General features: G+C 39.6%; 1 protein-coding gene across 8 annotated transcripts in view; it reads right to left on the bottom strand.

Annotated features, from left to right (window-relative positions):
- USP34 (ubiquitin specific peptidase 34) overlaps positions 1-27,008 on the bottom strand; it is a 111,866-nt gene that overhangs the window by 62,644 nt on the left and 22,214 nt on the right. For all 8 annotated transcript variants that reach the window (XM_040060245.1, XM_040060251.1, XM_040060248.1 and 5 more), the window contains exons 4-10: positions 22,898-22,948; positions 22,586-22,735; positions 18,367-18,434; positions 11,294-11,486; positions 8,460-8,521; positions 1,944-2,025; positions 1,759-1,851 (exon numbers count right to left, since the gene is read on the bottom strand). In XM_040060245.1, coding sequence (XP_039916179.1) covers positions 1,759-1,851; positions 1,944-2,025; positions 8,460-8,521; positions 11,294-11,486; positions 18,367-18,434; positions 22,586-22,735; positions 22,898-22,948 — 699 coding nt within the window. The remainder of the gene's footprint in view (positions 1-1,758; positions 1,852-1,943; positions 2,026-8,459; positions 8,522-11,293; positions 11,487-18,366; positions 18,435-22,585; positions 22,736-22,897; positions 22,949-27,008) is intronic.

Below are 27,008 nucleotides of genomic sequence, written 5' to 3'. Positions count from 1 at the left end.
TGAAAAGAACTAGAAATTTGTTTTGTATTTGAACTTAAATACAACTTCTAAAGTATTAGTTTATAAGCTAAACCTCGAGGGAAGCAGGATTTGCAATGATTACCTTATTAGCAGTGGTAAATACAAATAAAGACTACTCAAGAATAGACTCTGTGAAGATTATAAAGAATTCTTTTGTCTCCCAGTGACGGATGTCAAAAAACATGACAATGTGTTCAGCTAACTACTCTATTTCCACATGAAAGTGACAGTGCTCCTCCATGATTCCTCTTTGGTTAAATGCTGCTTTTCACAGTCACCTAAAAGAGTTCCATTACGTTTGTAAAGATGCTGTTATTCAAAAAAAAAATAAAACAATGGCAGCAGGAAACTTCTGGAAAAAAAAATTCTTATGTTGGTTACAACACTTGCACCTCAAAAGGGGTTTTTTCCATGATTTATTTTATTTTTGCCTTCCTGACATTAAAAGATCCGTGTCAACAATTCACTGTGTACAGGCCAACTTTCACAGGATTCACAGTGCAATGAAATCATGTGGGCACTATACGAAGATGCATTTAAACATCTGGAGAGAACTTCAGTTTAGGGAAGAAGATTTTTTGTCTAAAAGCTCATTTAGAAAGTGGAAAATACACTTTAAGCCCTTCTATTCTTTCAGTCTAAAGGTGTCAGCCTTTTTTAAACAACATTAGAGGTTTAAGCCCTTTACAGGAAGTCATCGGGACATACTTAATTCTGCTATCCAACGTATTGTGAAAATATCACTATCTCAAAGTGAACACTTAAACTGTAAAAGCATTATCAAAGTGAGGTTATTATATTATTCCTAAAGCAGTATAAAATGTATTTTAAAAATCCAGAGGTCTAACAGTGTGTGAGATACCATGTGGAAACATCAAGGGAGTGAAAAATATTGTTTTAAGATGTACTGTGAAATACATAATTATTAATTTCTCGGACAAAGAAAACTGTTGGAGCAAATACTGTTCCAACGAGCATTTAATTCACATTCCAGCTGCATGTTCTAATGACAATGGACCACACTGGTTTCAGAATGTGTGTGTTCAGTACTATTTGATTGAAATAAATGACAAAGAAATATTGAACACATAAAAACCCCCTCTTTATATTCTAACCTGTTATAACAGAGTGTTCCCTAGGCCTGCTCATGCCTATTGTATTCAAATCCCCTAAATAAAAAATGTCACAACCTAAAATAACAAGCACAGCGACCCGTTAAAAGTAGCACACAAATAAATCTTTCTGAAGGCAAAAAGCCTATCAGAGTTTCCAGCTTTAGCAAGCAAAAAATAAAATTTCAGTGCCTTCTACAGATTCTCAACAGCAGCAGAGGAGCACAGCCGTAAACTTCACTGGCACATTTTTCACCTGATTGTTCCCACCAGGAGTACCAGAAATGGAAGGTACAATACACAGGAGCAAGGCAATTCAGCACAATAGTAAAAATGTTGCAACTACCCTACAACCTTTATCCCCATTCTCATTGAAAACACTCTGTCCTTGCTATACAACTTCATTTTTTTCCTCGTATAAAAGCAGCCAGGGTGATTTTTTTTTTTTGCATCTAATAAATAAGCCAGTAACTGTGGCAGTTACCTAACTTGACATTTCGGTCAGCAAAACGCTCAGCCAGCCAAGAAAAAGCAAAAATCTCAGCCTTAAGAATGTGAAACAAAATCAACTTATTTTCTATTTTGTCTTTCATCACTCCTGCAATTATAAAAATTCAATATATACCTGTGCAGCAGCCCAAATACAGTCTATATGTTGAGTACTAAGTCTCCCTTCAGCTGCAAGAAAATTCAGAATCACTTGGCACTGTTTGATGATCTGCAAAGTGAGAACATAGTGAGGAAAGATTTACTAGAACAACAAATTAATGCTCCACGTTTATACCAAATTAATAATAATTGAATACAAACCTCAATATGCAAATTTGGTCCAAAAATGTGCTCAACTACATTGTTGCTGATGAGCCAGTCTGCAAGTTCTTTTGCAATTGACCTGGAGATGAAAAAAGAGTGGAAACATAAAATGATCCACCTGTAATATTTACTCTGTGCTCTTTTCTAGCACAGCACATCCTGCAAGCTGAGATCTGCAGCGAGGGCACAAAAACCTTCTGAACACAAACCATAGGCAATGTTCATTTTTCCAAGCAGGAAGCAAATGATTTCCATTTTTTTTTTTCTTTAGCTGGAAAACTAATACCAAATATCAACATTTCCCTTCTGGATCACCAGCAAACAATAATTCTACTAATTTTATTCGTTAATGTTCGACAAATCACGTGCAAACAATTCCAAAGACCTCGCAGGTAAGATTTTGACACGCTATTTAATCCAAGTTCAGCATGAAATTCCACAAATATTGAAATGTAGCTGAAGGTGGGAGTGACAGAAAACATTTTCTTCAAGAAGCCATTGATATATTTTTAGATTCTCTCACACAAATGGCAACTCTCCCAGACTATGTCCACCGTGGTCACACTTACACACGTGCAGCACACAGGTACATCCAGATTCTCATTCAGCCCATCCATACCCACTGCCATCCCTTCAGGAAATATTCAAACTGACAAAGAAAAGGAGCTTTCCAAAACAAAAGCTGAACTTCCAGAAAGCACTGCCCCGTCTGGAAAGCCGTGTATAAGCTCCTTTTTAATCCTTCTCTTCAAGCAAATGTTTGTTTACTCTGATTTTGGCACCAGAAGCAATTACGGGACATCAGAGCATTTAAAGCCCAGCTTTTGGTTTCAATGGCCCTGGAATAACAGTGCTCTGTCTCCCAGGGAGCAGAGGATGGAGGGAGGGGGTGCCTTAGAGGACTTGAGGAAGAGTTATTTTTACCACTTCTCCCCATGTCACATTTATGGTCACTCTTAAAATCCAGGATTGGCAATCTTTATCATCCTCAGGAAGGAAACGGGATTCTTTGGGTAAAAAGAGATTGCCTTTGTAAGTTTTCCAAACAGGATTCACTGTTCGTGGGCACACTGCCAGTGCTTCAATTGTTTTGAATTGCCTTATCCTCACGGTTGAACTCAAGGAGCAAAGTTCCTGTTACTCCACATCATTTCTAGGCTGTTCTCTTCTAATTCCAGGACACAGGGGATCAAATATTCTCAACACTGTTCAGAGATAATGCCCCATAACATTTAAGTAATCACTGATCTGCAAGGCACCAAGGTTTGCCAACAGTTATCATTTATGGCTTATCAATAAATGAGTTTCACGATGTAAAGTCAGTTTGACAGAGGATCTGCTCAAACAGGGATTGAAAAGATAAGCTACATCTGTTCCATGAATCCAAGATGTCCTTAACTTCCCACAGCCTCATTTCAGAGCCAAACCCAACTATGCCCAACACCCAAACGACGCCCACCCAAAGCAAACTTTGGCAAGTGCACGTTTCTGTCTCAGCCAGGCCTTGGATTTCTGTCTAACAAAGTCTGAAGAAAGGCCTTTCCTTTCTTCTCACATCTGAATTTTTCAACCTGTAGCTTTGAGAAGGAATCCCAGACAAATAAACACTGCTAGGCTCACTGGCCACGGGGTCTCTTTATTCAAACCCTCCTACCCGTGGCACAATACCCATTAGGTTTCATATCCAGTCATATGTTGCATTTTAACCACTCCAAAGGAAAGAACAAAAGCTCTCCTCTAGAATGAGTTCCCTCACATTTTATTAAATTACCATGGTAGCTCTGTCTCTAATTCACACCATGCTTACTCTGAAAAACCACAGATAATTCTTTTGAAGGAATGCCTTTTTAAATGGATGTATTCTCAGTAGTAACAAACTCTTGTTCCTTCTGGTGAGCTCAGCTCTGGTAAAAAAACATCTCAGATTTCTGAAGGTAAATGTGCATTTGATATGGATTTGTTAGGGTGACCAAAAACAAGAGGATCCTTGTGCAAGGCAGAATGAAGCCCTTGTGCTTCCCAGAGAGAACTGCTCCTCCCAGAAAAACTGGCTGAAGGCACAGCAATCAGTACCTTTTAAAATGATCAAGTTATTACTCCCACAAAGTGTTTTGTTCTCTGATTTACTAAGGAATATATTTACAATATCAGATTCAAGGATTTACCAAAAAAAGCTAATTTCAGTATAAATGAAGGGTGTCTGTCTTCTTTCCTGAATGCTTCCATTTTCAGCAAAGGTTTTCCTGAAAAAATTTCCTCTTTTGTATTAAAGGAAACGGTGAGAGCGAAAATCATGCATTATGATCAAAGCATAGATGCGCTTTTCCCTCTCACACAAAAGCAGCAGCACAAGGAATGGCTTTACAAATTAGATACCCAAATCAGACAGACTTTAGGAGTAAGAAAATTCACCTTGGGAGTAACACGTATGAGCTTGTTTTCATGGATTTAATAATTGGATAGCCATAGGAAAAGTCATTTCAATACACTTGATTCTCTCTATGGCTCTGTGCTGTGGCTGAGGGAGGAGAAGAGAATAAAAAGGCAAAAGCAGCAGCTGCTCTGGTTTAACTCTCTAAACCTCTCTCACACTGGAAATGTACATAACAATCCATCTCTCCCTAGAATTTTTAATGTGAGTTCACTGATAATTCATGTCTGTCAAAAAGAACTGGTTTACTTCCAAGAAATGAAATTCAATCTCCTCTGACATGAGTGTCCTCAGGCGTTCCATGAGACCGCAAGGGAGAGAGGGGGAACTGTGTAGTTGGTGATATAACCTGATGTTTGGAACTGCTCTGAATTTCCTCTATATTCTTATCCTCCAGTTCATGCATTTTCCTGGTAGGTCAAAGAACACCTCTCTATGAAAGGACTGGGTTAAAGTCCTGGAAACATTTTAATCTAAGGCTGTGGTGCAATACTTGGTACCCACATGATGACCCAAATCCAGGAACAAATCCCACAGCAAAGTAACCCCCCCCCCCTCAAAGAAAACTTCATCTCTTCAACCAGTCAATTCCCCACAAAGCAACAAAAACACAGCAGCTCAGAGCTGGATGAAAGACAACAGCAAGTCCTCAACGTCACTGAAAACCAGAATATAAAAGCTCCAAGGAAAAAAATGCAGCTCTGTAACTGGCAGCTTGCAAGGGAAGAACACTAACACCTCTTGACAACATCACTGAAATAGGATCTACAACACAACAACAGATGTGAAACCCTGATCTCAACTATTTAGGATCAGAAATGCAAAGAGGATACAGAAGGCACCTTCCCAACACACATTCAAGCACATGTTTTTGCTTCTGAGCACCCATTTTCCTCTTTGATGCTCTGCAGGCTCTGAAACCACCACTCTGACATCATCTAGAATATTTGTTTAACTGCTGTGCGGGCCACAAGAAAGAAGCATTAGTGAGGCGAGTGAAAAAATTCACTTTTTGGAGGGTTTTTTTTTTGAGAAAATCTGAGAAGATCCCTGGAATTCAGTAGAGAGGGAGAAGAGGTGTTTAAATAATGCTGCCAGAAACTCAGGTCAGTAAGCTTCGACAAAAATTGAGAAAGCAAGAGTTAACATAAGGTAAGAAACTGCAGTGAAGGGAAAAAGCAACATAGAACTTGCAGTTCAGTATCTCAATAAATAAGGACAGAGGGAAAGAAAGGAGAAGAAATAATCCAGTTCTTTCTGTTCACAGATGAAAGGAATTTTGGACACCTGAAATTGCTCTGTAGGAAGCTTTTTAAGTGAGGGTAATCAAGGTTTTTAAACGAGTCAGGAAGTCGCCTCGGTGTCAACCCGGAACCTGAAACCCGAATACTTTGGCTGCCTGCCAGGTGAAGAGCAAAACAAAATCTCTCTTTACACATGTCATTTCCAGAAGCTGACAGTGTCCTCGCTAAAGAAAAGACCAACACTTTTTCCTCTTGTGGTCCGAGTTAACGCCAAAAAAAGGGTATCTCTCACTTCCTGAAGAGCATCATCATTTTTCACTAAGTGACACCAGCAAAACAGTTGCAGGAATCTCAATCTTATTCAAAGACTCTCAGACTCTTCTGTTCAGGCTTGTTATTTTTAGCTTCAGTAGATTTCACACTCCTCAGTACCTCAGATTGCAAAGAATTTGATTCTATCTTTAGAGCCAGGAACAGCTAAATTCAAAGTCCATCTCTGAGGGGTATGCTGAAGTTGAGTGCCTGAGACATCGCCCACATCTGGACCACGCACGTCCTCGGTCAGCACAAAGCCTCAAACCTTGTGAAGACAGGGAAATGAGATCTCAAAAGCCACACAAACACCTACAGCTACACAACAGATCCCTCCATCTCAGCTTTCAGCTGCTTCCAAGTGCAACTGGTGAAATCCAGCCTTTTCACAGACAGGAGATGCTTTAGCTTGTCTTACCATGGACAAACCGCAGCGCTGAGGATAAAGGTGGGAAGCTACTGGTGCGAAACATTTGCTAAAAAAAATCCTGATATTAATTCTGAACAAGGAAGAGCCAGGACTGACTGAAAGCTGATTTTTTGTTGTTGTTTTAAAGGTACCTCCCGCAAACCCACCTTATCAAGATACAGAAGGAGAAATCCCAAAGGTTGACAGTTCCAAACGCATCTGGAAAAGTCAAAACATATAATGGGGACGACCAGACATAATGCAGAACATCTTCTTTTGGCAAATCTGCAGAGGCTACAAAGGTACAAAATAAAACTTAAGACTTCCTTTCTCCGCTAAGGAAAGAACACAGGAATGAAAAGCTTTCCTTTTGCTGCTCATTCAGTCACTGCCAACTCCCTAAGCGCCTTCTCATCCAAAAATTTCTCATGAGCAGAGTCTGTAATGAGAGGGAAGCTTTGTACTGAACAAACTGGAGAAGTGAGACATTTTCCCCATCCTTCTGCTCCAGTCCTTTCTGATTATTCGGCTGGAAGACATCAGGGATTCCACAAGATATCTCGAGATAAGCAGCAATGCTGGATACTGATTTGCAACCAACCTTTCAGGTAAAACAGCAGAACAACTGGAATTCTGATTTTTTTTTAAAAAATCACATACTACAAAAGTGGAAAAGAAGGTTTTCTGTTCGTGCTGCATTCCTTTCAAATGACAGCCTGTTTACAGATGCCCCTGCCAAGAAAGTAATATCCCAAAGGAGAATCTGACAATTTCCTTCAGCTTTAAAATAACTCTGATGCTCTTGCAGAGTACATCTGCACTTCTTCAGGGAAATTTAACCGCTCTTCTCTTTTTCCACGTTCGTAACTTCTCCTTTTTACATTTGACACAGAAAATCAAACAGCTTTACATTAGGTTTAACTGGCACAATCACTTGTCCATGTTACTACGACCTAGGAACATCCTCTGTTTCAGATTTTCAGTGTGAGGGAAGGAGAACTGGATAAATCTGAGTTCTGTCAGTCCCAGGGTAACAACACCCCATGAACTGGGAGCACAGTGTAGGAAACACCCCAGCTGACCTCACATTCCCAACATGTTCCCCTCCTGCAGTATTTACTATTTATTTCTTATTCTCAAGGTATTACCACATCTCCACAGAAGCAAAAGTGCCCTAAATTCTGGTTCTTTATGTTTCTCTTCAAACACCTAAGGTGCTTTTGCATGAAATCTCCAGAATTGTGGTCATGACTGAAGCCAGATTTCAAAAAGCGTTACGATGAAGTTTATACAAAAGTATCCAGACAAAAGCAAGACACTGGTGCTGTGAGAGACTTCCCATTAATAAAGTACTGGAGAGTGTGTGCCCCAGCATAAAGAGAGTACATCACCCCCCAAGAGAAACCAAAAAATTATGAGTAAAATTCTACAATTTACACATTTTGCCTGTTATTTCACAAGAACGGTGATTTCAACGACCAAAATATGTATTTTTAATTTAAATTCTTGACAGTTCTACTGTTCAGAGTTACTACAGAAGGAAGTAAATACATTTCCTGGCTGGAATACAATCCCACAGGTGAATCTTCTTGAAGATTTATGTGAGTCCCTTTAAATTTGCTCAACACCCCTGAGTTATACAAATGAGGACTCTGAAGAAAAAAAACCAACAATAGCATTGCCTCACACACTGGGTGGAAAATTTAACAAGGTTGGGAGCCAGTGATGACAATACAAGACTTGGTTAAACAAATAATCCAGAGAAATGAGAAGATGGCAAAAATGATATGAATTGGATATGAAGTAGCTGGTTCTTATTTACATATCACCATGGAAATAATGGGCCATTACAGGTATTTATTATTTCAGTATCTACGTTTTTTCTAAAGCTTACCTTGAGTCTAGATTTTAATACAGGAAAAAAAAAAATCCAGAAACATTTAGAAATATTTCACAGCTACCATTTAAAACCATTTATTAACCCCTTGAGTAGAATATTTCTAATAAATGTCTCAAATTATCACTGCTCCCCCACTGTGGATAATCCATAGCAACAACAGAGAAGAACTGCAATCATATAAAACACTTGAAGTATTCAGAATAAGGTTCCTACTTACGTTTCTGTGTCTGAAACTAATGACTCATTATTACACACATCATTGAAGGTATGAAGTTGATTCTATAGTTAGAAAAAGGAAGAAAAAAAATCACAATTTTATCCAAATACTTGGTGAGGCAGCTTTCTTACATTCCAAAATAATATTAGTGATATTAAACACATTTTTGTAGGACTTTTTAAGTAAGTTGCTTACAAAAATACAAAAGCCACCTATGTTTACAGGAGATAAAACTTTCAAACATGTCTGAGCTCATAAATTTTGGGCATTACAGAGGAAAACAAAAGCCTGTTCAAAGTTTTTACATCTCTTTTCCACTTCTTCCCTCAGCATCAATGGCTCTGTATCCAATTCTTTACATGCACAAAACATCTTAAAAAATATTTTAAATTATGTAATAAAACTCCTTTGTCATCTTATTTTCAAAAAAAAAAAAAAAAAGCATAGTAATGTGAATTTTTGAAGTTAAAACTAAACTTGTTGCACAGCTTTGTCAAAATATTTACTCTCTTGAAACAAGTCTAGTACATGCACTCTATAATTCAGGTGAATTCACTGATCTCAAGTCTTTACACACAATTATCTGTGTCCAATCTCAACAATTTTCAGGGGGAAGAAACAGTTTTGAAAAAGACAAAATGGAAAACATGAAACTGGTGAGACATGAGAGCCTGACTACAAAACCATTGATAGGTTGGTTACTAACAGAGAATTTCAAATGAAACATATTTAGGAGTGGAAATTAGAGCTGGGTCAGATAATGCAGTGCGAGCTCACTGATTTTCCTTAAAGATTCACCTCCAAATGAAAATATTTCGAAAAGGCTCAGAGTGACTGAGTCTTGAGCTGTTCCTGTCATCAATTTCAAACCCAGGGTGGCCATTGATCAACACTTCCCATACCAAATCCTTCTCCAAAGCAATTCTGACAAAGACTTTTTTCATCCTGGGATTTGCAAACCATTTGTACAGTAACTTCAACTAAACTCTTAGAATTCTGCCACGGCAGCACAAGACAAAGCACACATGGGACAGTGCTGCAACAACTTGCTCTACCTCACCTCCTCACAGGTTTTTCACTTCAAGTCTCGTTTCCTTGAATGCCACAGGGAATAAAATCCTTCTTCATTTTTTACCATCTATCAAACACGGTAAGAAACAGAAGGCACCTGTGCCCAGACACTCGACTGATGCAACACGAAAGTGTCATTTATGGAGGGCACAAAGGTGGAAAGGCTTCAGCAAAGAAAGCTGAGCACTTAAAAGCATCTCCCTGGGCTCATCTCCACACCCAGGCGCCAAAGGACAGGAAAATGAAATCCTATTTGTGAGGGAACAGGTGGCTAGAGAAGGTATTTTGGAGCTCAACAGGTGACTGAGAGATGAAATGGAAGAGAAACGAGGTAACAACAAAAATAAAACTATGATTTGAATGAGAAAGCAGAAGAAATTGTCTGTGTTCCAGAGCAGTTTTAAAGACTATTCACATAAAAAAGACAGACTCAGTAACTTATTAGCATACAATTAGCTTACAATATTCCATTTTTACAAGCTGAAAACTATTGGCTTGAGTCTAAAAATACTGTAAAATTCTTCTTCTGGTAATACAAATCTGTTATTTAAAACTTCTCCTTTTTACAGCAATATTTATCAATCACAATAGGTGAAAACATAACTACTTAACACAACTTCACACTCCCTTAAATGAGCTAGCTGCCTGAAAAAATAAAGCAGCTGATTAATTCTTCTTTTCAGACTTTGTTTTGGCAAGGATACACAAAAAACCACACACTGGTAGCTGAACAAGGAGCATTGTATAAAAACCAAAGGAAAGGATTTATAGGAACTGAAATTTAATGTAGTCGGAACTATGCAAAAGTGGAAATAAATTTTAAGATCAATTATATTGCGTGGATGTAGTTCCCGGCCTGTTTTTACAATCTAGTAAATTACCTGTGTGTAAATAAAGATTTACTTTGGTTAAAACCCAGCAATAATCTGATAAAAAAGTACTTACAGGTCACTTTAAATTGCCATTTATTAAATTGTAAATACTTCTATCTAGAACTACAGTGAGAAGCAAAATCAAGTTTACTTAAACTCGTACTCAGTGATACCACATCATCAGAAGAGAGCCGGCCAAAGACGTTTAGAAAACACAAAAGTGACGAGGCTCAGATGGATAAAGCACTTCACTTTTGCCCTCCTGTAAGACTGCTTCTCTATCACTGTAGGCACCAATGACAAACCAAGAATACCCAATGTATTTGGCTGGTGCAACGTGGAGCATTTCTGTGGGAAAGGGAAAGATGGGGATCTCTTTCCTTTGAATTGTTTTCTATTTGACGCCGTACGCATTCACCTCTCCAGTTCAGCCTTCTGCTAATTAATGCAGAAACGCTCTCTCTCTCTCAAAACTGCACCAACAAACTGAAAACAAGGTTTGTGCAATTCAAAGCGGCAGCAGCTAATTGCAGCGGGGGTCAAGCTGCCGCGAAGGTAAAAACGCAAACAGATTGAAAGCTTTTCCCAACAACAAATCCTGCCGTGGCAAGGGGCTCCATTTCAACACAGCTGTCACAAACCACAGCTCGAAGGGGGAATTGTTCAGGTAACGTGAGCCAGTTCCATATGGTGCACCCAGCACAGGCACCACTTGCACTCAGCTCCCAGCAAAGCCTGCCCTGAGCATCGCGTGTTATCTCCTAAGGCTGCATGGAAGAGGGTCCTGCTGCCTTCACACAGAATAAAGCCCCCCAAACAAGCCCCTAGATCATACAGCGCAACGAGGAGCGCTTTCTGCCAACGTAATTGATGTTTTTAAAAAGTTCTTACTGTTATTTGGCTCAGCCCAGCCAATCTCATTGTCAGAGTCGGTGACATGAAGTATTTGAATGCAAGATCAAGACTTTCTTTATCAAAGCACAAGGCTGTATCCAAGGGCTCTTTCACGGTGCTCCACATTAAATCTGCCATGTTCCGGGCCGCGCTCTGCCGCAACTCCTGGTCTGACAGTTTACATAAATACCTGGGAGAAATTAACAAACAAAGAAAAACAAAAAGGGTATGACTCAAACGAAAACATTCCTGAAGCCGTCTTGATTATAGCAAAGATGTATTTCCAATAGCTCTAAGATCACTCCGTCTTAAAATACCGCTACTAAAAGTTGGCAATAATTAATGAAAAACACCGAGAAAACCCAGAAATACGTATAATATTTTTAAAAGTAAATAAATTGCTAAGGAATTTTGAACAGCCTAAGTCCTTTCTCTTGCAGTAATCTAATCCTGCACAATGACTGCAATACAAATATTCTCTACAAATGGAAAGCACAAGCAAGAATTACTTACAAAAACTAACGTACAGAACCTGGTGGAACCTCAGTCCTACCTAAGCAAGACCAATATACAGAAAATCTATCGTGAAACGCCTGGAAAGTTCACATACAAAACACCAACACAACTGAGAATTTCTTCTAACTGAACGTGTTACAGAAAAACGTTTAGAAACAAGCTTTCCTGAGCTTATTTTGATGCCATTAAAGATGGCACAGTGAAAGGTACAAGCATACAAAGTTAGCATAATTAATTTTTTCTGGTGTACTTCAGCGTTTTGAAGTTTCAGCTACATCCAAACTTGATTTAACTACACAGAAATGCGTTAAAAATCCATTTGTTTGACAGCCTAAGCCTGGATCTGTCCTTGGAGACCGGCCAAATAGATGCATGAATGTTTTAAAAAACACACGAGATATTAAACTACACTTAACCAGATTTATGCACCATTCCTTTGCATTTACATCATATAAACATCAGTACATTTTTTTTTTTTCAAAAGTGAAACTACAGGCCCTGATTCTTATTTAGATGATGCTTTTTTTTTCACAGCTCTTGCACAGAGGCCTTAAAATAAACACACTTAAATGACACTTAACACTGTCAAACAGAGAAAAGAGACTTCAGTGCAAATAATCCCCGAGACTGGAGATGTATGACAGGAACCACAGATCAGTAACAGCAGGACAAAAGAAGGACCATTCCAGGCCAAGGCAATCAGATCCTTCCCTCTTCATGGTTGTGAAATTTGTCTTCTCGTGTAGAGCACTGGAAATCAAATCCTGGTAAGAAAATGTTGCTTGTGTGCCATTATGAGCTTTAACCAGAAGTAAAGTGGGGATGGACAGGGAACATTCATGGAAAAAGTTCAGCAGCAAAGCAGACCCAGCAACCTGCCTTTACCCTACAGACAGGTGAGAGCAGTTACACTCAGAGGGGAAAATGTCCTGGCCCCCGTCACCAAACAATCATTTGTGATCAGCAAACGAGGTGATTTGTCATCAGCAAATAGTGATGACAGCGCTTGTGCTCCAGCCTGCAGCCATGTGTGTCCTCCCTAGTGACAAAGGGACATCCAGCATCTCTGTCCAGCTGTGCCAACAGCAAATTAAATACTGAGGATTTAGTTTATGGGAGACGCGGCGAATGAAAGAACTGAGGCCATAATTAAGCTCGCACACCCAATCACAAAAATGCTGGAGTTGCCATCCCTGGAAGTGTTCAAAAAATGGGCAGAAGTGGCACCTGGGGACATGGTTTAGTGGTGAACATGGCAGTGCTGGGTTTAAGGCTGGACTCCATCTTAGGGATGTTTTCCAACCTTAACGATTCTGTGATTCTCAGCAATATCAGACCAATTTTCATCTCCCCATTTCTATATGCAAACTCTCATCAATCAGGCCTTGTTCCCAGAGCTTTTCTGTGTCCATAATTCCCATCAAGTCAGACTCAAGAGTCTGGTGAAGCATTTCTAAAGCTTTCAGACATGTCCAAACACATGACAAGAACTCTCTCGTTCCACAGAGCAGAGCAATGGACACACCTCTGCATACAAAGGAAGGGTGCTTTGGTGACTCAATTGCTGTAACAGGACTCAGACCTGAAATCTTCCTCACACCTCCAAGTGTGGTGAAGTTAACTACATTCATATAGGTTATAAAATAGAACATTTCTTATTTTATTGCAACATTATCAGTCTAAACCCACTTTCATTTATGCAATTCACATTACATCCACATTTTGAAGCTGAATCAGACTTGTGTCATATTTTCTTAATTATAATATTGAGTGTGGTTTTAAAAAAACTCCAGTTTACAATAAGTGAAACTACAATGCCGTAAGTACATTTTCATAGCTGCACAAGTATTTGAACAGTATCTTCTCTTTTGCCAAGGCCCTAAAGAAAGCTACGGAGAACAGAGCACTTGTTACAACACAGTTTTTAACACAATAGGGTTTTCTAACCTAAAAAAAGCAGAAGATGGCAAGCTTCCCTTTAGAAGTGTAACTGCAGCCAACACTAGAAAATTTATTGGCACTGCTACACCGGTCATAAATTAAACATGATCATATCTTTACTACAAAGATTAAAACCATAGAAACTCGCAGAGTGGGCCACACCTCCTTTTTTATTGTGGAGAGATGGAATGGCCTAAACCTTTCTGCATCAGTAACATTTTATGATTTTAGAGGTATACCGTTACTATTAATAAAAAAGAGAGATCTTTAACAGTGCTAGGTAATTAACTCACATCTGCCCCTACACTGAATACCTGTAAATTTGCTGCATTGCCTCATGGAAGAACAGTGGAGCAAGGGGAAGTTCTACTGAACCCAAAATAGCCACTCTAAGAGCGGATTAAAGATTTATCCCAGGTATAAAAAAATGGATGAACCTATCTACTACTGTGAATTCATTTATCTCTTTCTATTTATACTTTTGGCTTTCTCATTAACCTGTGCCAGTCAGTTTGACAATTATGCCTGAGTGAAAAACAAACTCCTTTCACTTCTCCCATCTGCAACCTGACAATTGGGTGGCACCCTCTCCATTCCTTGTGTTTAAAAAACCTGTGAATTACCATTTCCTACTTGTTATCTTCATATCATTCATACATGATATGAATTGCCCTGTCAAGGAAAAAAACCCTCCTAGACTCTCCTCCTCTCGATGTAAATTTTTTATTGCCACCTTCTTTGTCACCCTTCCTACCACTGAGGTAGCTCTGTTATCATCTGCAGGATGGAAGGATCAGAACTGTATAGACAGTATAGAAATGTGAATGTGTGACTGACTCATATAATGGCTTAATAATAGCTTCCATTCTGTCCTTCATCATTTTTTTAATTCCTACATTTTTATCTTTTTGAGTCTGATGAGCATTAAGGTTTCAAGGAAGAGATGAATGATATGCCAGGACCTGTATAATCTGTTTAATCTGGAGTTTTTGCCTAAATGAGACTTCTGGAATAAAACATAACTTTTTTATACATCTGCAAGAAAGGATACTCCACATATTACAGGACCTGTCCTGCCAGCCTGGCATACTTAAACAATCAGTTAATATACAGTATCTATATTTATTTTTTTTAAATATTGATTTTAACCTACTTAAATTATTTCACTTTGCTGTATTTGGGGACAGAGAGAGTTCAGTTTTAAACACGCACTTCCATGCTAATGCAATGCTTACAATCACATCTTATGCTTCAGGACTTCAGAGCTACTCAGCTGTGAAATCATCTTTTTTTCCCTTCATCTGACTCCTTTGGACCACAGCTGCAAAAGGGCATCCAGCAGAATGAGTCAGTTCTCCTGAAGTGTCTGGTTATTGTCTTCTGACTTATCTTTTTACTTTAAATTTTCAGATTTTTTGGAGAAGACAAATATTTTTTGTGATTAAAACCTTCAAGGCTCATTACAAGAGGTTTTCGTGACATGCAGTAGGAAGGAGTGGTTTGGGCTGCCATAAACCCCATGTTAAGATGAGTATTTTTAACAGGAGAGTTATTTGAATTCTTTCTGCTGCATTTTCTATGGGAAGCACCACGGATCAGAATTGTTTGGAGCTTGCACTCCCTCTGCAGTTTCTGCCCAACTGGGGCAGAAACAGGAATCCTCCACAAAAAAATATCTCCAGATCCATCTTCAAGCAGGAGCCAGGGAGAAGGGGATGGGAGCAGAAAAGGGGTAGAATAAAATATGCTCCTGGTCAGTGCTATGACTGCTGTACTTTCTGCAAGACAGAACTCACCAGGGCACTTTCAATCAACAGCGTCACCACTGCAAAAACACTGTCCTCAAGACACCACAGCTGAGAGCTCCTGCACCCCAGAGACATTCAGGATCTGGAACTCCAGAGCATCTCTCATCTCTGATCTTGAGGCAGAAGACAGATAGAACCGATGTCTTTGTTCAGAGAGAGACATCATCAACTCACCCTCTTTTATAACTGCAGTAACTTGAGTCACTTTTGGAAGTCTCATTTAATGAGAATTCTGCAATTTTAAATGCAGAATTCTAAGGTATTAGCATCAGTAAGAGCTTCCTCCGGAGGAAGTCAAAATCACTTTGCTTCCTTACTGAAAGATGTCAATTCTATTTCATGTAATTTTTACTTAATCCTTTATTTCTTTCCTAAACTTCTTAAAAACACAGAGACAACTTCAGAGGCAAGATGCGAATGTCTGTGCTCCATTGGCCAGGCAGAAAATAACACTTATTCCTCTTTTTCTAGCAGCAGCAGTAATGACAGGATTGTGTCTCATGATCTCTGGGAATTCCAGCGGTGGTCTCTCTCTACAAATGCACACTCTGCTGTTTCCTTCATCCACTCCTTGTAGAAATAACCATAACCTAAAGGGGAACCTCAGCTGATAGAAGTGCCGCTGAGATGCCAGTCAGGTGATCTCTCTCGCTGGTCAGCCCTGTAAAATGCACTTCCTGCAACTGCAGGAGCAGCAACTGCAACTAAATCAGAGCCCCTGGAGCTCGTTCTAGATGAAAGCCCTCTCCAAAAACCCCTCATAGCTTGCAGGGCAGCAGAAGCTCTGCAGGACTTCTTTAAAAAGTGCTGTGCTGCTGTGCCCGGGATTGTGTCCCCTTTTGTCTCTTTCCTGAAGTAAAAGCAGATGGAGACCCAGAGACCCAAGCTGCAGAGCCAAGATCTGTAAGTTTGACAGCCACGTGGGGTGAGCTGCATCCATCAGGGATGTCATCTTTCCCTGAAGGCATCTGTGTTCACTTCTGTCCCACATAAAGGTACAGCACTTGAGGTTATTTTTGCTATAAGGCCTCCAAGCTTCAGTCCCACTCCATAAGCCAATCTTCACTAAAAAAAGCTCTGGATTTCCTAGCACTGAGAAACCTCAGATCCCATCGGGGTTCAGCTGTGAAAAATAAAAACTGGGAGAACATCACCTTCCTGCTCTAAGCTGGCTTTTCCATAGATGCGTCCTGTGTCATTGTTACCTTTCTGATTGATGTGAGCCTCCTGCAAATTCTACAAACAGACACGAATGGCATTATTTATGGCAAGGAGCTGTTGACAAATCACATTTCAAATCAAATATTCCACTGCATAAAAAGGAAGACACGAGAACCTCCCCCAAAAATCTTCTATCCATTCCAGCCATCCCAGCTGCACCTACAGTTATAACATAGAAATGTTCTAAGCATTACAGGATGACAAGCAAGGATTAGCAGCGAAAACTACAGGAGGTGTTATTCCGTCTTCCTCAAGCAGTTCCTTGTTATCAGCCTAACTTTAATTGCTGATCCCTCGACGCTCCTTTCCATTTCCACACATTGCAAGAAGACAGGGAAAGCTCATGACCGAATTCCCAGGTACACCAACAACCATGAATGGAATATGTACAGAGACAAGCACTTGAAAATCCTCTACCTGCCCTCTCTTGACTGCCTCATGATTAATAATTGCCTTTGGAAGATTTCAAAGACAGCACCTCAGCACTAAAGGAGTGCACATGGCTGGACTGTAACTCAAGAGTGATGTGTTTTAATAAAAGATCAAAATGCTTTTCTCTCTGCTGGTATCATTTTAGTAGAGACCACAGTACAGCAAAACAGATCGACAGCCAAGTCAGTACTTACATTTTTACAGTCAACAGAAAACCAGACCATTTTATAACATGAAACAATTCCCAGTCTCGTTGTTCAGGGAGCCTGCTTGTTGCCAATGTCATTATTTTTGTTGAGTGTTATTTTACACTGGTATAGTTAAGACAGAATAATGTGTAAAAGCCCATTTTTTGCCATGAGCAGTATAAGCACGTTTCTAATATTACTGTTAGAGGAAACCCAGAGCCTTGGAGGAGCTGTGGATCTATGCAAAAGCAGCGGCCTCCACCAGGAAAATTTAATGTTGGGCCACTGGAAGGGGAATTAGCTGTGACCACACCCCTCCACCTCCAGGCAGATATACACACAGAGATAATTTCATCAGCAGCTCACTGAAATGTTTCTATTGTCCTGAGAAAGCCAATAAAAACAAATTGTTTGTATAATTAAATACCCTTACGAGTACTTCAATTTGAAAGTGTTATTTTCACTGTATGACAGACAGCTTGACACAAAGAAAATCTTTGGGACTGGATATATTTAGCTACATAAAAGTGCGAGTAGACTTTTGATCACACTTCAATTCCTGCCAGCTGGAAATACAGAACATCAGAATGTGAAAGCTGTGTTCAAACTCAGGCTCTGGAATCTCAGTGAGGGCAGATTGCTCTTCTACTTACAGCACCTCAGTGCAAACCTGATGCACAGTTTGCTGAAGATACGGCAGTGAGGGGGACTGGAGTCCAACTGGACCTGACCCAACACGCCAGAATGGGGCAGGGTGTCACACAGGGAATGTTCTTAACAAGATGGATCTGATTGATACTGAAATCGCGTGCAAGGAGCTGCCCAAACGAACTCGAAACATTACCTTCACCCTCCTTGTTGAAATGATAGAGCAACAACCTGGACAATCAGAAGTATCAGCTGCAATTAGAAATCGGTGCCGTCAAAAAGTCCCACAAGAGAAATTCTTAAAATAAAAATTTACCTGATAACGTAAGTCCTAAAGGGTATAATGTGCTGCATGACAGCAGGGATGTGTAGCCATATTCTGATCTATAATTCAAAAACATAAATAGATAAAGATTTCATTAATGACATTTAAAGAGAACGGTAAAAAACTGAAATACTGTTGGTACATTTGCACGTGCAACTCTGCTCTTAAAAACCACTTTCTTGGGGGTTTTGGTTCAACTTCTAAATTTTCTGATTTTCCAAACTGGTATCTGGGAACGCTTTTTTGACTCATAAAGAAGATTTGCATCTTTCCTGCTAGTCAGCTGGAAAACACAAATTTTGTATAAATAGTATCATACTGCCCAGGTATCTCATTTTGGTATTTTCTGTAATTTCCTCAGCAGGAAAAACTGCTACTCAACCTTGTGGGTTTTTTTTTTTTTTTCCTTTTTCTTTAAAAGTTTACATGAAAATCATTCCATTCTTTCAGTTCCTTGCAAATCACTCCTAAATCAAGTAACATTGTTTGCCTTGTGTTGTTTTGCTTCTCAGGGCTTACATATCCTATCCAATAAGATGTTTTACAAGCAGTGATGAAGCGCAGGATTTTTACTACCGTATTTGCATTTCTCATATTTACCATTCTGCCTTTACCACCTTTGCAAAGCTGAATGCAGGAAGAAAATACATGCGGAGGAGAAAAAAAAAAACCCAGCTGTGAGGAAAAGCACCAAGCAAATGACTTCCAGAGGCCAAGTCAGAAGTGACATCTGCATTTCAAAAAGGAACCGGGAGCCTGTTAAACCTGTTACTCCGTGCCAGGTAAGGGATGGAGCACAGATGAGGCACAGCAGCTGCTGCTCCTGCCCACGTAAATTCAATCATGTGCCTGCACAGCCCTTGTGAAAAGCTCAGCCTCACTCAGGGCCCTCTGCATCCCCAGCTCTGCTCTTAAAAGAATTCCAGCTTTGCAGCTGATGCAAGAAATTCTGCCTAAGGACTCGATTCCATATGCAGAAAATGCATATATTTCTTCTTGACAGGAGAGAAAAATATTAGGCTGCAGTCAAACTTCTCACCAGTTTTTTTGGTTGTTTTTTTTTTTTTTTTCCAACATTTCCAGCATCTGCTAAGGAACTTTTTGAGTCGGTTCTGACAAAAATATTTGCAGGCTTACTTTTTACAAGGCAACAAGAACTGCACAGTAACAATATAACCTACTTTACGAGACAAACCAGCCAAATCTTCCCCTTGCAAAAAAAGACCACACTTGCAATAAGCTTCTGATCCAACTGGCAGCCGCAGGAAGGAAAAAAAATGCTAACATCCCAAAGATACAAAGTGTCACTAGAAGATGCTTGTTCTAGAAACAGGAATTAAACAACATTTTGACAAGGAATTGCAGGGTTGACAAAAGTATTATTATGATTGCATAATTTGATTTTTAACACCACGTACTCTGCTTCAAATACAGTATCAAACACCAAAGAAAATACATTTCTTTGTGAAATAAAACGATGAAATGTTTTTATCATTTTGTTTTCCTAGCTTTCACCGTTCACAGTAATCTTCACTCTGTATTAATTCAAACTCCTCAGCTGAAATCACGCATCTGTACACTCGCATTACACAAAACCTTCAGCCTCGGATTTCAATTAAAGCATCGTTTCACATGCTACAAATGAAACTGTCATTTTGAATGTGGACTCACATTTGCATACTAAATTGTTTAAATGATATAAAATAATATATAAAATTACATCAACTGGCATCTGTAAAATGACAGAAAATAAAATTACGTCATTTTTTGCTTCCACCTGCTTTTAAGAAAAAGTATTCACTGCATCTGTTCTGTTCTCGAGTTTCAGAGTTTGGGTTTTTTCTGTTAATTTCTAGAAGGTGGTAGCTAAAGAACTCCTTTATCCTCCATACCTGAAAAACAATTCCAGCATGGGTATTTCAGGGAATCTTTACAAGAATGGCTATTTAACTGCCATTCTCAAGAGTGACTACAGCTGTGAAAATGTATTTAAGGGTTACAACACACTGTAGGCTGGCTCTGCGCATTGGGAACAGGTTACCAATTGAAGCTGTAGAGCTATTATTGGAATAAATATCTCTACATCCCATAAAATCAAATGTGTTGGGATAAAACCAAGTCGGATTAGCAGAGTTCTTGTTGAGACCTCCAATATCTTGTTCAGTCTTGTGAATGATTCTTTTTGTTTTGATGGAATTTGGTGCGTTGGTTCACAATCAGAAATGGTTTTTTTAATATTTACCTAAGTTCTGTGAATAATACAGTTAAATGATATAAAAACAAACAGGAAAGAGAAACATTACACCAAAATCCTAAGTTCATGCATCATTAGAGAGGTGGAGAAATGTGTATTTTTTTTTAATATTGGCAAGGTAAAATGAATTTTGTCCAAAAAATTAGCTGCCTCATTTGGCTGTAATAAATCTATTGCAGCAGTGCTTCCAAGTACACTGAGTGATACCAAAATGCAGCAAATGATGAACAAAGAACACTACACATAGAACACTTTCTTATACTTTCTGCAGTGAACTGACACGTAAAAATAAAATCTACATAGAATTTTTTTAAACAATTTTCCTCAGCTCGCACAGATTTGTCAGCAAAGCCAGACAGAGTTCAAAAGGAAGATGCTCATTGAATGGGAAAAGCTGCAGTGCTGGAAGAGGCTGAAGGAACAATACTTTCAATTGTAGTTTGGGTTGAATTCATTTTATCTGCCAGGTTTTGCCACAGAACTCATCTAAAACTGCTGCACGAGTCAGATCAATGGGTTACCTACCAGAAGCAAAGAGAAATGCAAAGTTTCTAAGTAAGTATCTGAAAGGAGAAACTTTGCTGAGAAGTATTTTGGAATAGGGCACATGGCTAAGAATAAAGAAACAATTTATGTGGAGAAAAATAAAGACTTCCAAAAAGGATAAAGAAGAAAGGCAGTTGCACTGATATAGGATACCCAGGAAATGGCAATTGCAGTCAGAATGCTGGTGTAAAAACAGGCTGATGTGATAGGGAGCTGCCACTCATTTTTCAAGAGTTTTGCCCCTTCTCACAAAAAATAAAACAAAAACAAAACTGTGAAAGCGTTTGGTTCCATGACCAAATTTTCCTTCTGAACCAGAGTAAGCTCCAAGAACACACATTTTCAACAGATGGTTTGACAGCAGCTGGAGATGAAGAACTCATCAGCTCCCACAAAAAGGGCCAGCAGAGAACATATCTCACTAATTGAGACCATATCTCACAACCAAACGTGGAGAGGCGCTGCCCCAGCCCTCCTGGGCAGCTTGGAAAGAATGGAGCACATCACGGCCTTGCCCATTCGTTCTCTGACCTGTAAGTCAGGAATTAGCACACTAAAGGATCAGGAGAGTGGGATCCAGACCCCAACACCAGCTGCATTCCAATCACTGCTTCCCTCAGAATATCCTCCTGGCTGGCAGTAACAGCGACAAGGAAGAAGATGTGTGGAAGGAAGAATCTGATTTTAAGAATTTCAAATTGCTATCAGTGTCAAAATCACATCAAACTCACTTTGCACAAGGTGAAAGGAACTAACTTCTGGTTTTCTTTTTGCCTATCCACAAGACAGGTCACAGCTTCTATCCTGACATTACACTAAGTCTTCACATGTCCTTCTTCAAGGACTGGGTTTCATTTGTATCACCAATTTCCTTCAAATCTCCACTAAAATCGATTCATAATTCTGCCAGTCAAAAATCCCTCTGATTTCAAAATGCAGAAATGATGGAGGATATGCATTCTAAAACTAAGTGGGGAAAAAAATGATTACCTCTTTGCTGCAAATGTGTATAATGGCATAAAATCACAGGAAATTGAAGAGAAAAGAAATCCACAGGCTTTTCCTTTGTGCCTCATAGGGAAAAGCGAAGAAACTAAAGAAACTGAAGAAACTAAAACCACTTCCACAGCTCAATTTGAGGGACAGAAATGGCCTCTGACAACGTTCTTTGAAGTATCTTTGGGGGCTGTTACAATCTTCCTACCTGGGTACAACTTGGAAAACTGCTTGTGCGCTGCCAGGAGACGCAGAGGGTTTGGATAATGAAATGCTCGGCAGGAATAAACCTCATTCCCAACATGGAAAATTTACAGCCTTTTTTATCCCTCCCCGGTCCCACAGAGTACTTGCAAACTTCAGACTGCTTTTGTTTTTTGTGTTCAAGTGGAAGAGTGGAAAGGGAATACTCACATTAGACACCACTGTGATAAATGCATGTGCTATAAGGAACGGCAGCGTCTCGGGGGTTCCGTACTCAAAACAATCCTTCATGAGGGAAAGGCCATTTTTTCCACAAAACAGACAAACATAACGAAGCAAGTGCAATGGTACTTCTACATCCTAGGAAGGTTCAAAACACGGGAGAAGAATCAATACTGGATCATTCAGACACACAGGAAATTCAAAAGCTACGCAAGCGGAACACAAATCCGTACAGAGGAATGAACACGGTCATTTGAAGTTTCTAGGAAATGTGCACCTATTTAAAAGTGGACAACTTACATTCATATCACAGAACGCCCCTAATATATTGCTTTCTTGAGCAGAAATATCCTGTTTAAAGAAAAAAAAAATGAAATTAACTCAAGCAATAAAAACACATTTACAGAACAAGAAAACAACTGCCATTTACCAGGTATCACAGTCAACAATAAAAACACCCAAATTCCTAATTCAGAGGAAGACAAAAGCTCAAGCCTTGCTCCGTTTTTCCACTGTATAAAAGACTTTTCCATGTTTTTACCTCTGTTAATATATATGAATACACAAATACACTTAAGAGAACATTTCAGCAGTGTCTCTCAAAGGCTGGATTAACAGATTGTTCTTCAACCCCACCCATGTTCAGATCACCAATTTTTTCAACAGGAATATGGCAGAGGGCATAGTCTGTCACACCAGCCTGAGAAATACAGAACAGAACCAATCCAGGCACTTTGGAATGCTATTTCTAATAAAGATGAGACATACATGCAAACATCTGAATTTACAGGAACTGCATTTGATGATTTAAAGGGTTAAAATGTCAAAATATTCATTGCTACGGAAATAGTAAAAACCTTTAATTTCAACTACTTTATCTTTTATATATAACAAAAAACAGCATACAAAATAAATGTCAAACTTTTACAGGAGTGAGTTAAGTGAAGGAGGGGAAGGAACAGTATCACCCTATCACTCTGTTAGCTACTCGCTGCAGCACGGAATCTCTTTTCTAGAAGCACTAAACTTAAAATGGTTTAGGGAAAACAGCTTTTCTTTTCCATGTCCACAACATCCACTTGCTGGGCGGTACAGAGTGGAAGTTTCTGCATCAGGGCTGTAACATATTGTGAGTTTCATGCACATTGCTGGGGGCAAAAGGGCACCGAAGGTATAAAAAGGGGCTGTAAAACCCAACATTGCCATGGATGCTCGTAGGTAAAGCCACACATTCCTCTTCTTCTCATCCCTCCATGCCAAACACCCAGTATTGACAGTCACAAATCAAATGCAACTTTAACACAAAGTTAAAGTTCTTAAATGAAATTTCCTGAATATATTTTAAATAGCTGTGTAGGAGTAAGCCTCTTAGAACTGTACCAGAGGATGCTGGAGGCAAGCAATTTTGGATGGATTAAGTGTGATACAAACATTTTGAATTATTCAATATGCTCATATTATAGCTAAGCATTTATTTTCTTTTTTTTCTTCTGCTGAACTCTAAGTCATGCCTGAACTCGTGATACTCTACCAGTTATTTTTAAAACGGCTTTGAAGGCAGTAGGTGGTATGTTTTTAAGCAGCAAGAAAAGGTGTTCAGCGCTCTGCTCATGGAAACTGCAGAAATGGTGTGAGAAATTTCATTAGTTTTCTTGAAATAAAAACCCAGAGATTTGTTGTCAAGCGAACTGCAGTTCTTAGAATGCAGAAATCCCGAACTCACAGAGGGCTGCTGCACGAGTCCTGGAAAGCTTGCAAAAGGCTGCAGTCGAGAGACTGAGTCTGGAAATGTGACCTCTGTCCTTGCAGATGGGAAACAGAACAGCCTGAGAGCTCCTTAAGCTTCAATTTATAAGGAAATAAGAGAATTCCTCATGGGAATCTAATATGGCATTAAAACCCACCATCACTTCAGGAGAAGCTAGAGCAGCTCTACCTGGAGAAAAGCTGGAGAGGGACTTCTGAGAAAGGCAGGCAGGGGTAGGGCTGTCCCAAAGCCACACAGCAGAAAGAAAAGGGGGAATAGCTTCAAACTGCCAGAGGGCAGGGCTAGATTTGGGATTAGGAAGGAATTCTTCCCTGTGAGGGCGGGAAGAAGCTGTGGCTGCCCCATCCCTGGAAGGGCCCAGGATGGACGGGGCTTGGAGCAACCTGGGATAGTGGAAAGTGTCCCCATGGCAGGGGATTGGAATGAGATGAGCTTCAAGGTTCCTTCCAAACATTCTGTAATAAAATGTACTGGCTGAGGTCTGAGCTGGACACAACCGTGGCAGAAAGCACTCGTATGTTCCAAGAAAATATTTACTGGAAAAGGAGAAGCAGAGAGCACGAGACCCCAAACAGTCAGGGACTGCAGCTACAGACACCTCAACAGCTGATTTTGTTTCCTCTTTCACTTCATCCTCTGACAAAATCTGTTAAATGGTCAGGTAACTCCCTTCAGATTCACTGTTCATTCTGAGACAGTGCAAAGTCCAGGAGTGCACTTCACATTGCTGCTTCTTTCTCTATGGGATTTTGAGAGCTTCCTTCTATAAATTCTTTTTTCCCCTCTTCTCTAGTGCCCATTCCAGGTATTTCACTTGCTGCACTAAGTATGAAAAGGATAGAGCATGCAGTCATAAACCACCCTGTATGCAAGGGAAAAAAAATATCCCATAAAGAAAAACAATGATTAATTTCAAAGTACGAAGCTTTCTCAAAAAAAAAAAAAAAAAAATCAAACCAACATATTTTTAAAAATACTTTGAGTTAATTTTGTTTAGGATGAAAAAGAGACACAAATACCCCTCTGGGCACCAAAAATGTTGATAGATTTCAAGAGAGGCGGCTCTTCTGGGTACCAATCAGGCTGCTGTGGTCTGCACTCACTTTAGAGATGTTGTAAGGGATCTCACAAACAATTCTTAGCCCATATCATTTAAGGAGACATCTGTATGATCCCCCAGGTAGAGACACTTTTCTGACTACCAACAAATCTTGCCTTGCTGCTCATTTTCATCCAACCTCGTGAACTCCTGAACAAGAAACCTCCTGCTGCCACAGGAATCTTTTCCTTCTCCACCAGATAGTCCAGTGGCTTTGGCAAGCAGCTGAGAAGGGGATTAGACTTCAAGACTTGTCTGCTGCCATTAAGAACAAAGCCCTTGGAGGCATCTGCAGAGCAAAGGACAAGGCAAATATTGCCTGCTAATTGTTACCGTGGGAAAGCCTCACACTGGAAACTCTTAAATGGCAGCCTAAGAGGCCATTTCTAGGCACAGCAAAACCTTAACAGATGTGATAACTCCACGAAATTGTGAAAGTTCACCTCAAGCAGCTAAAACAAGCAATTTCTCAAGTCAGAGTGGAGACTGGAGTCTGTTCTGGATCAGCAAATTTCCCTTTTTCCAGGCAAAGGAAATGTTTAGTGGGAGAGGGAGAGCTACACCAGCTTCTCCCAACAAATTTTTGGCAGATTTGGGCTGCTCAGGAATCTGTTTAACTTACAAGTATAGTTAATGCACTTAAAGCAGAGATCTTTTTATTTTAGGATCTCTTGAGGACTGAAATCAAGCCTGATTTAAAGCAAGAAGTACTCTTATTACTGGGACTAATAACTTGTCTCAGTTCAGCTAAGACGTGCTCTAGACTGAAATCCAAAATTACATGCTGAACCTCAGCGAGTCACTGATGGGAGCAGAAAGTTTTGACATTAAAACAGCAGAATAACAGAATCCTAGAGCTTCCCAGTACAGAAAACATCACTTTGTAAGAAAAATCATTGATGCTGGGACCTTTTAAAGCAAAATAAAAAATCCCCCCCCCCAAAAAAGGGTGCACAAATATGGCAGGCTGGCACATCTCCATAATCCAGACCTGGAAACACACGAAGTCTAGCAGAAAGGAAAAAACATTCCCTCACCTGCCTGTACCTCAGGAAAGTGGTTTTGTTTTTCAGCTTCCCCTTATGTTTTTAGGATAGCTAATCAATGTATTTGATAATTCAAGTGATGTATAAGAGATGATACATACATTATATATACATTAGCATGTCTGGAGTGCTGGGCATCATCACAGTACAGCAATCTACAACAGATCTGGGTCTAAATCACTCCAAGGCTGCACACCAAGGGAAAAAGAAATCCCATCAGGCACCTGGAGATTTTCTTTTGATCGTTTGGAAGTGAAATTCAAAGAAGAAAAAAAATACATTAAATAGTAATTTAGAAGAAGCAAGTGTGATATTCCACAGAAAAGCTGTTCCAGAACTGTTCATTCCACATTCCTCTGAAGCCAGTCTTAGTACATGTCCCACAGGAGTGCAGAAGAGAAATCAATTCACTTTATACAGATATACTTGAAACTACCTCTGTTAATTTATGCCCATATGGTTTGGAGAAGAGCAAGAACCAAAACCCAGGCCAGCTAA

Source organism: Hirundo rustica, chromosome 3 (assembly GCF_015227805.2).
Source record: "Hirundo rustica isolate bHirRus1 chromosome 3, bHirRus1.pri.v3, whole genome shotgun sequence".
Classification (NCBI taxonomy): domain Eukaryota; kingdom Metazoa; phylum Chordata; class Aves; order Passeriformes; family Hirundinidae; genus Hirundo; species Hirundo rustica.
Note: the sequence above shows the minus strand (reverse complement) of the source record. Positions and strands in the feature narration are given on the sequence as shown.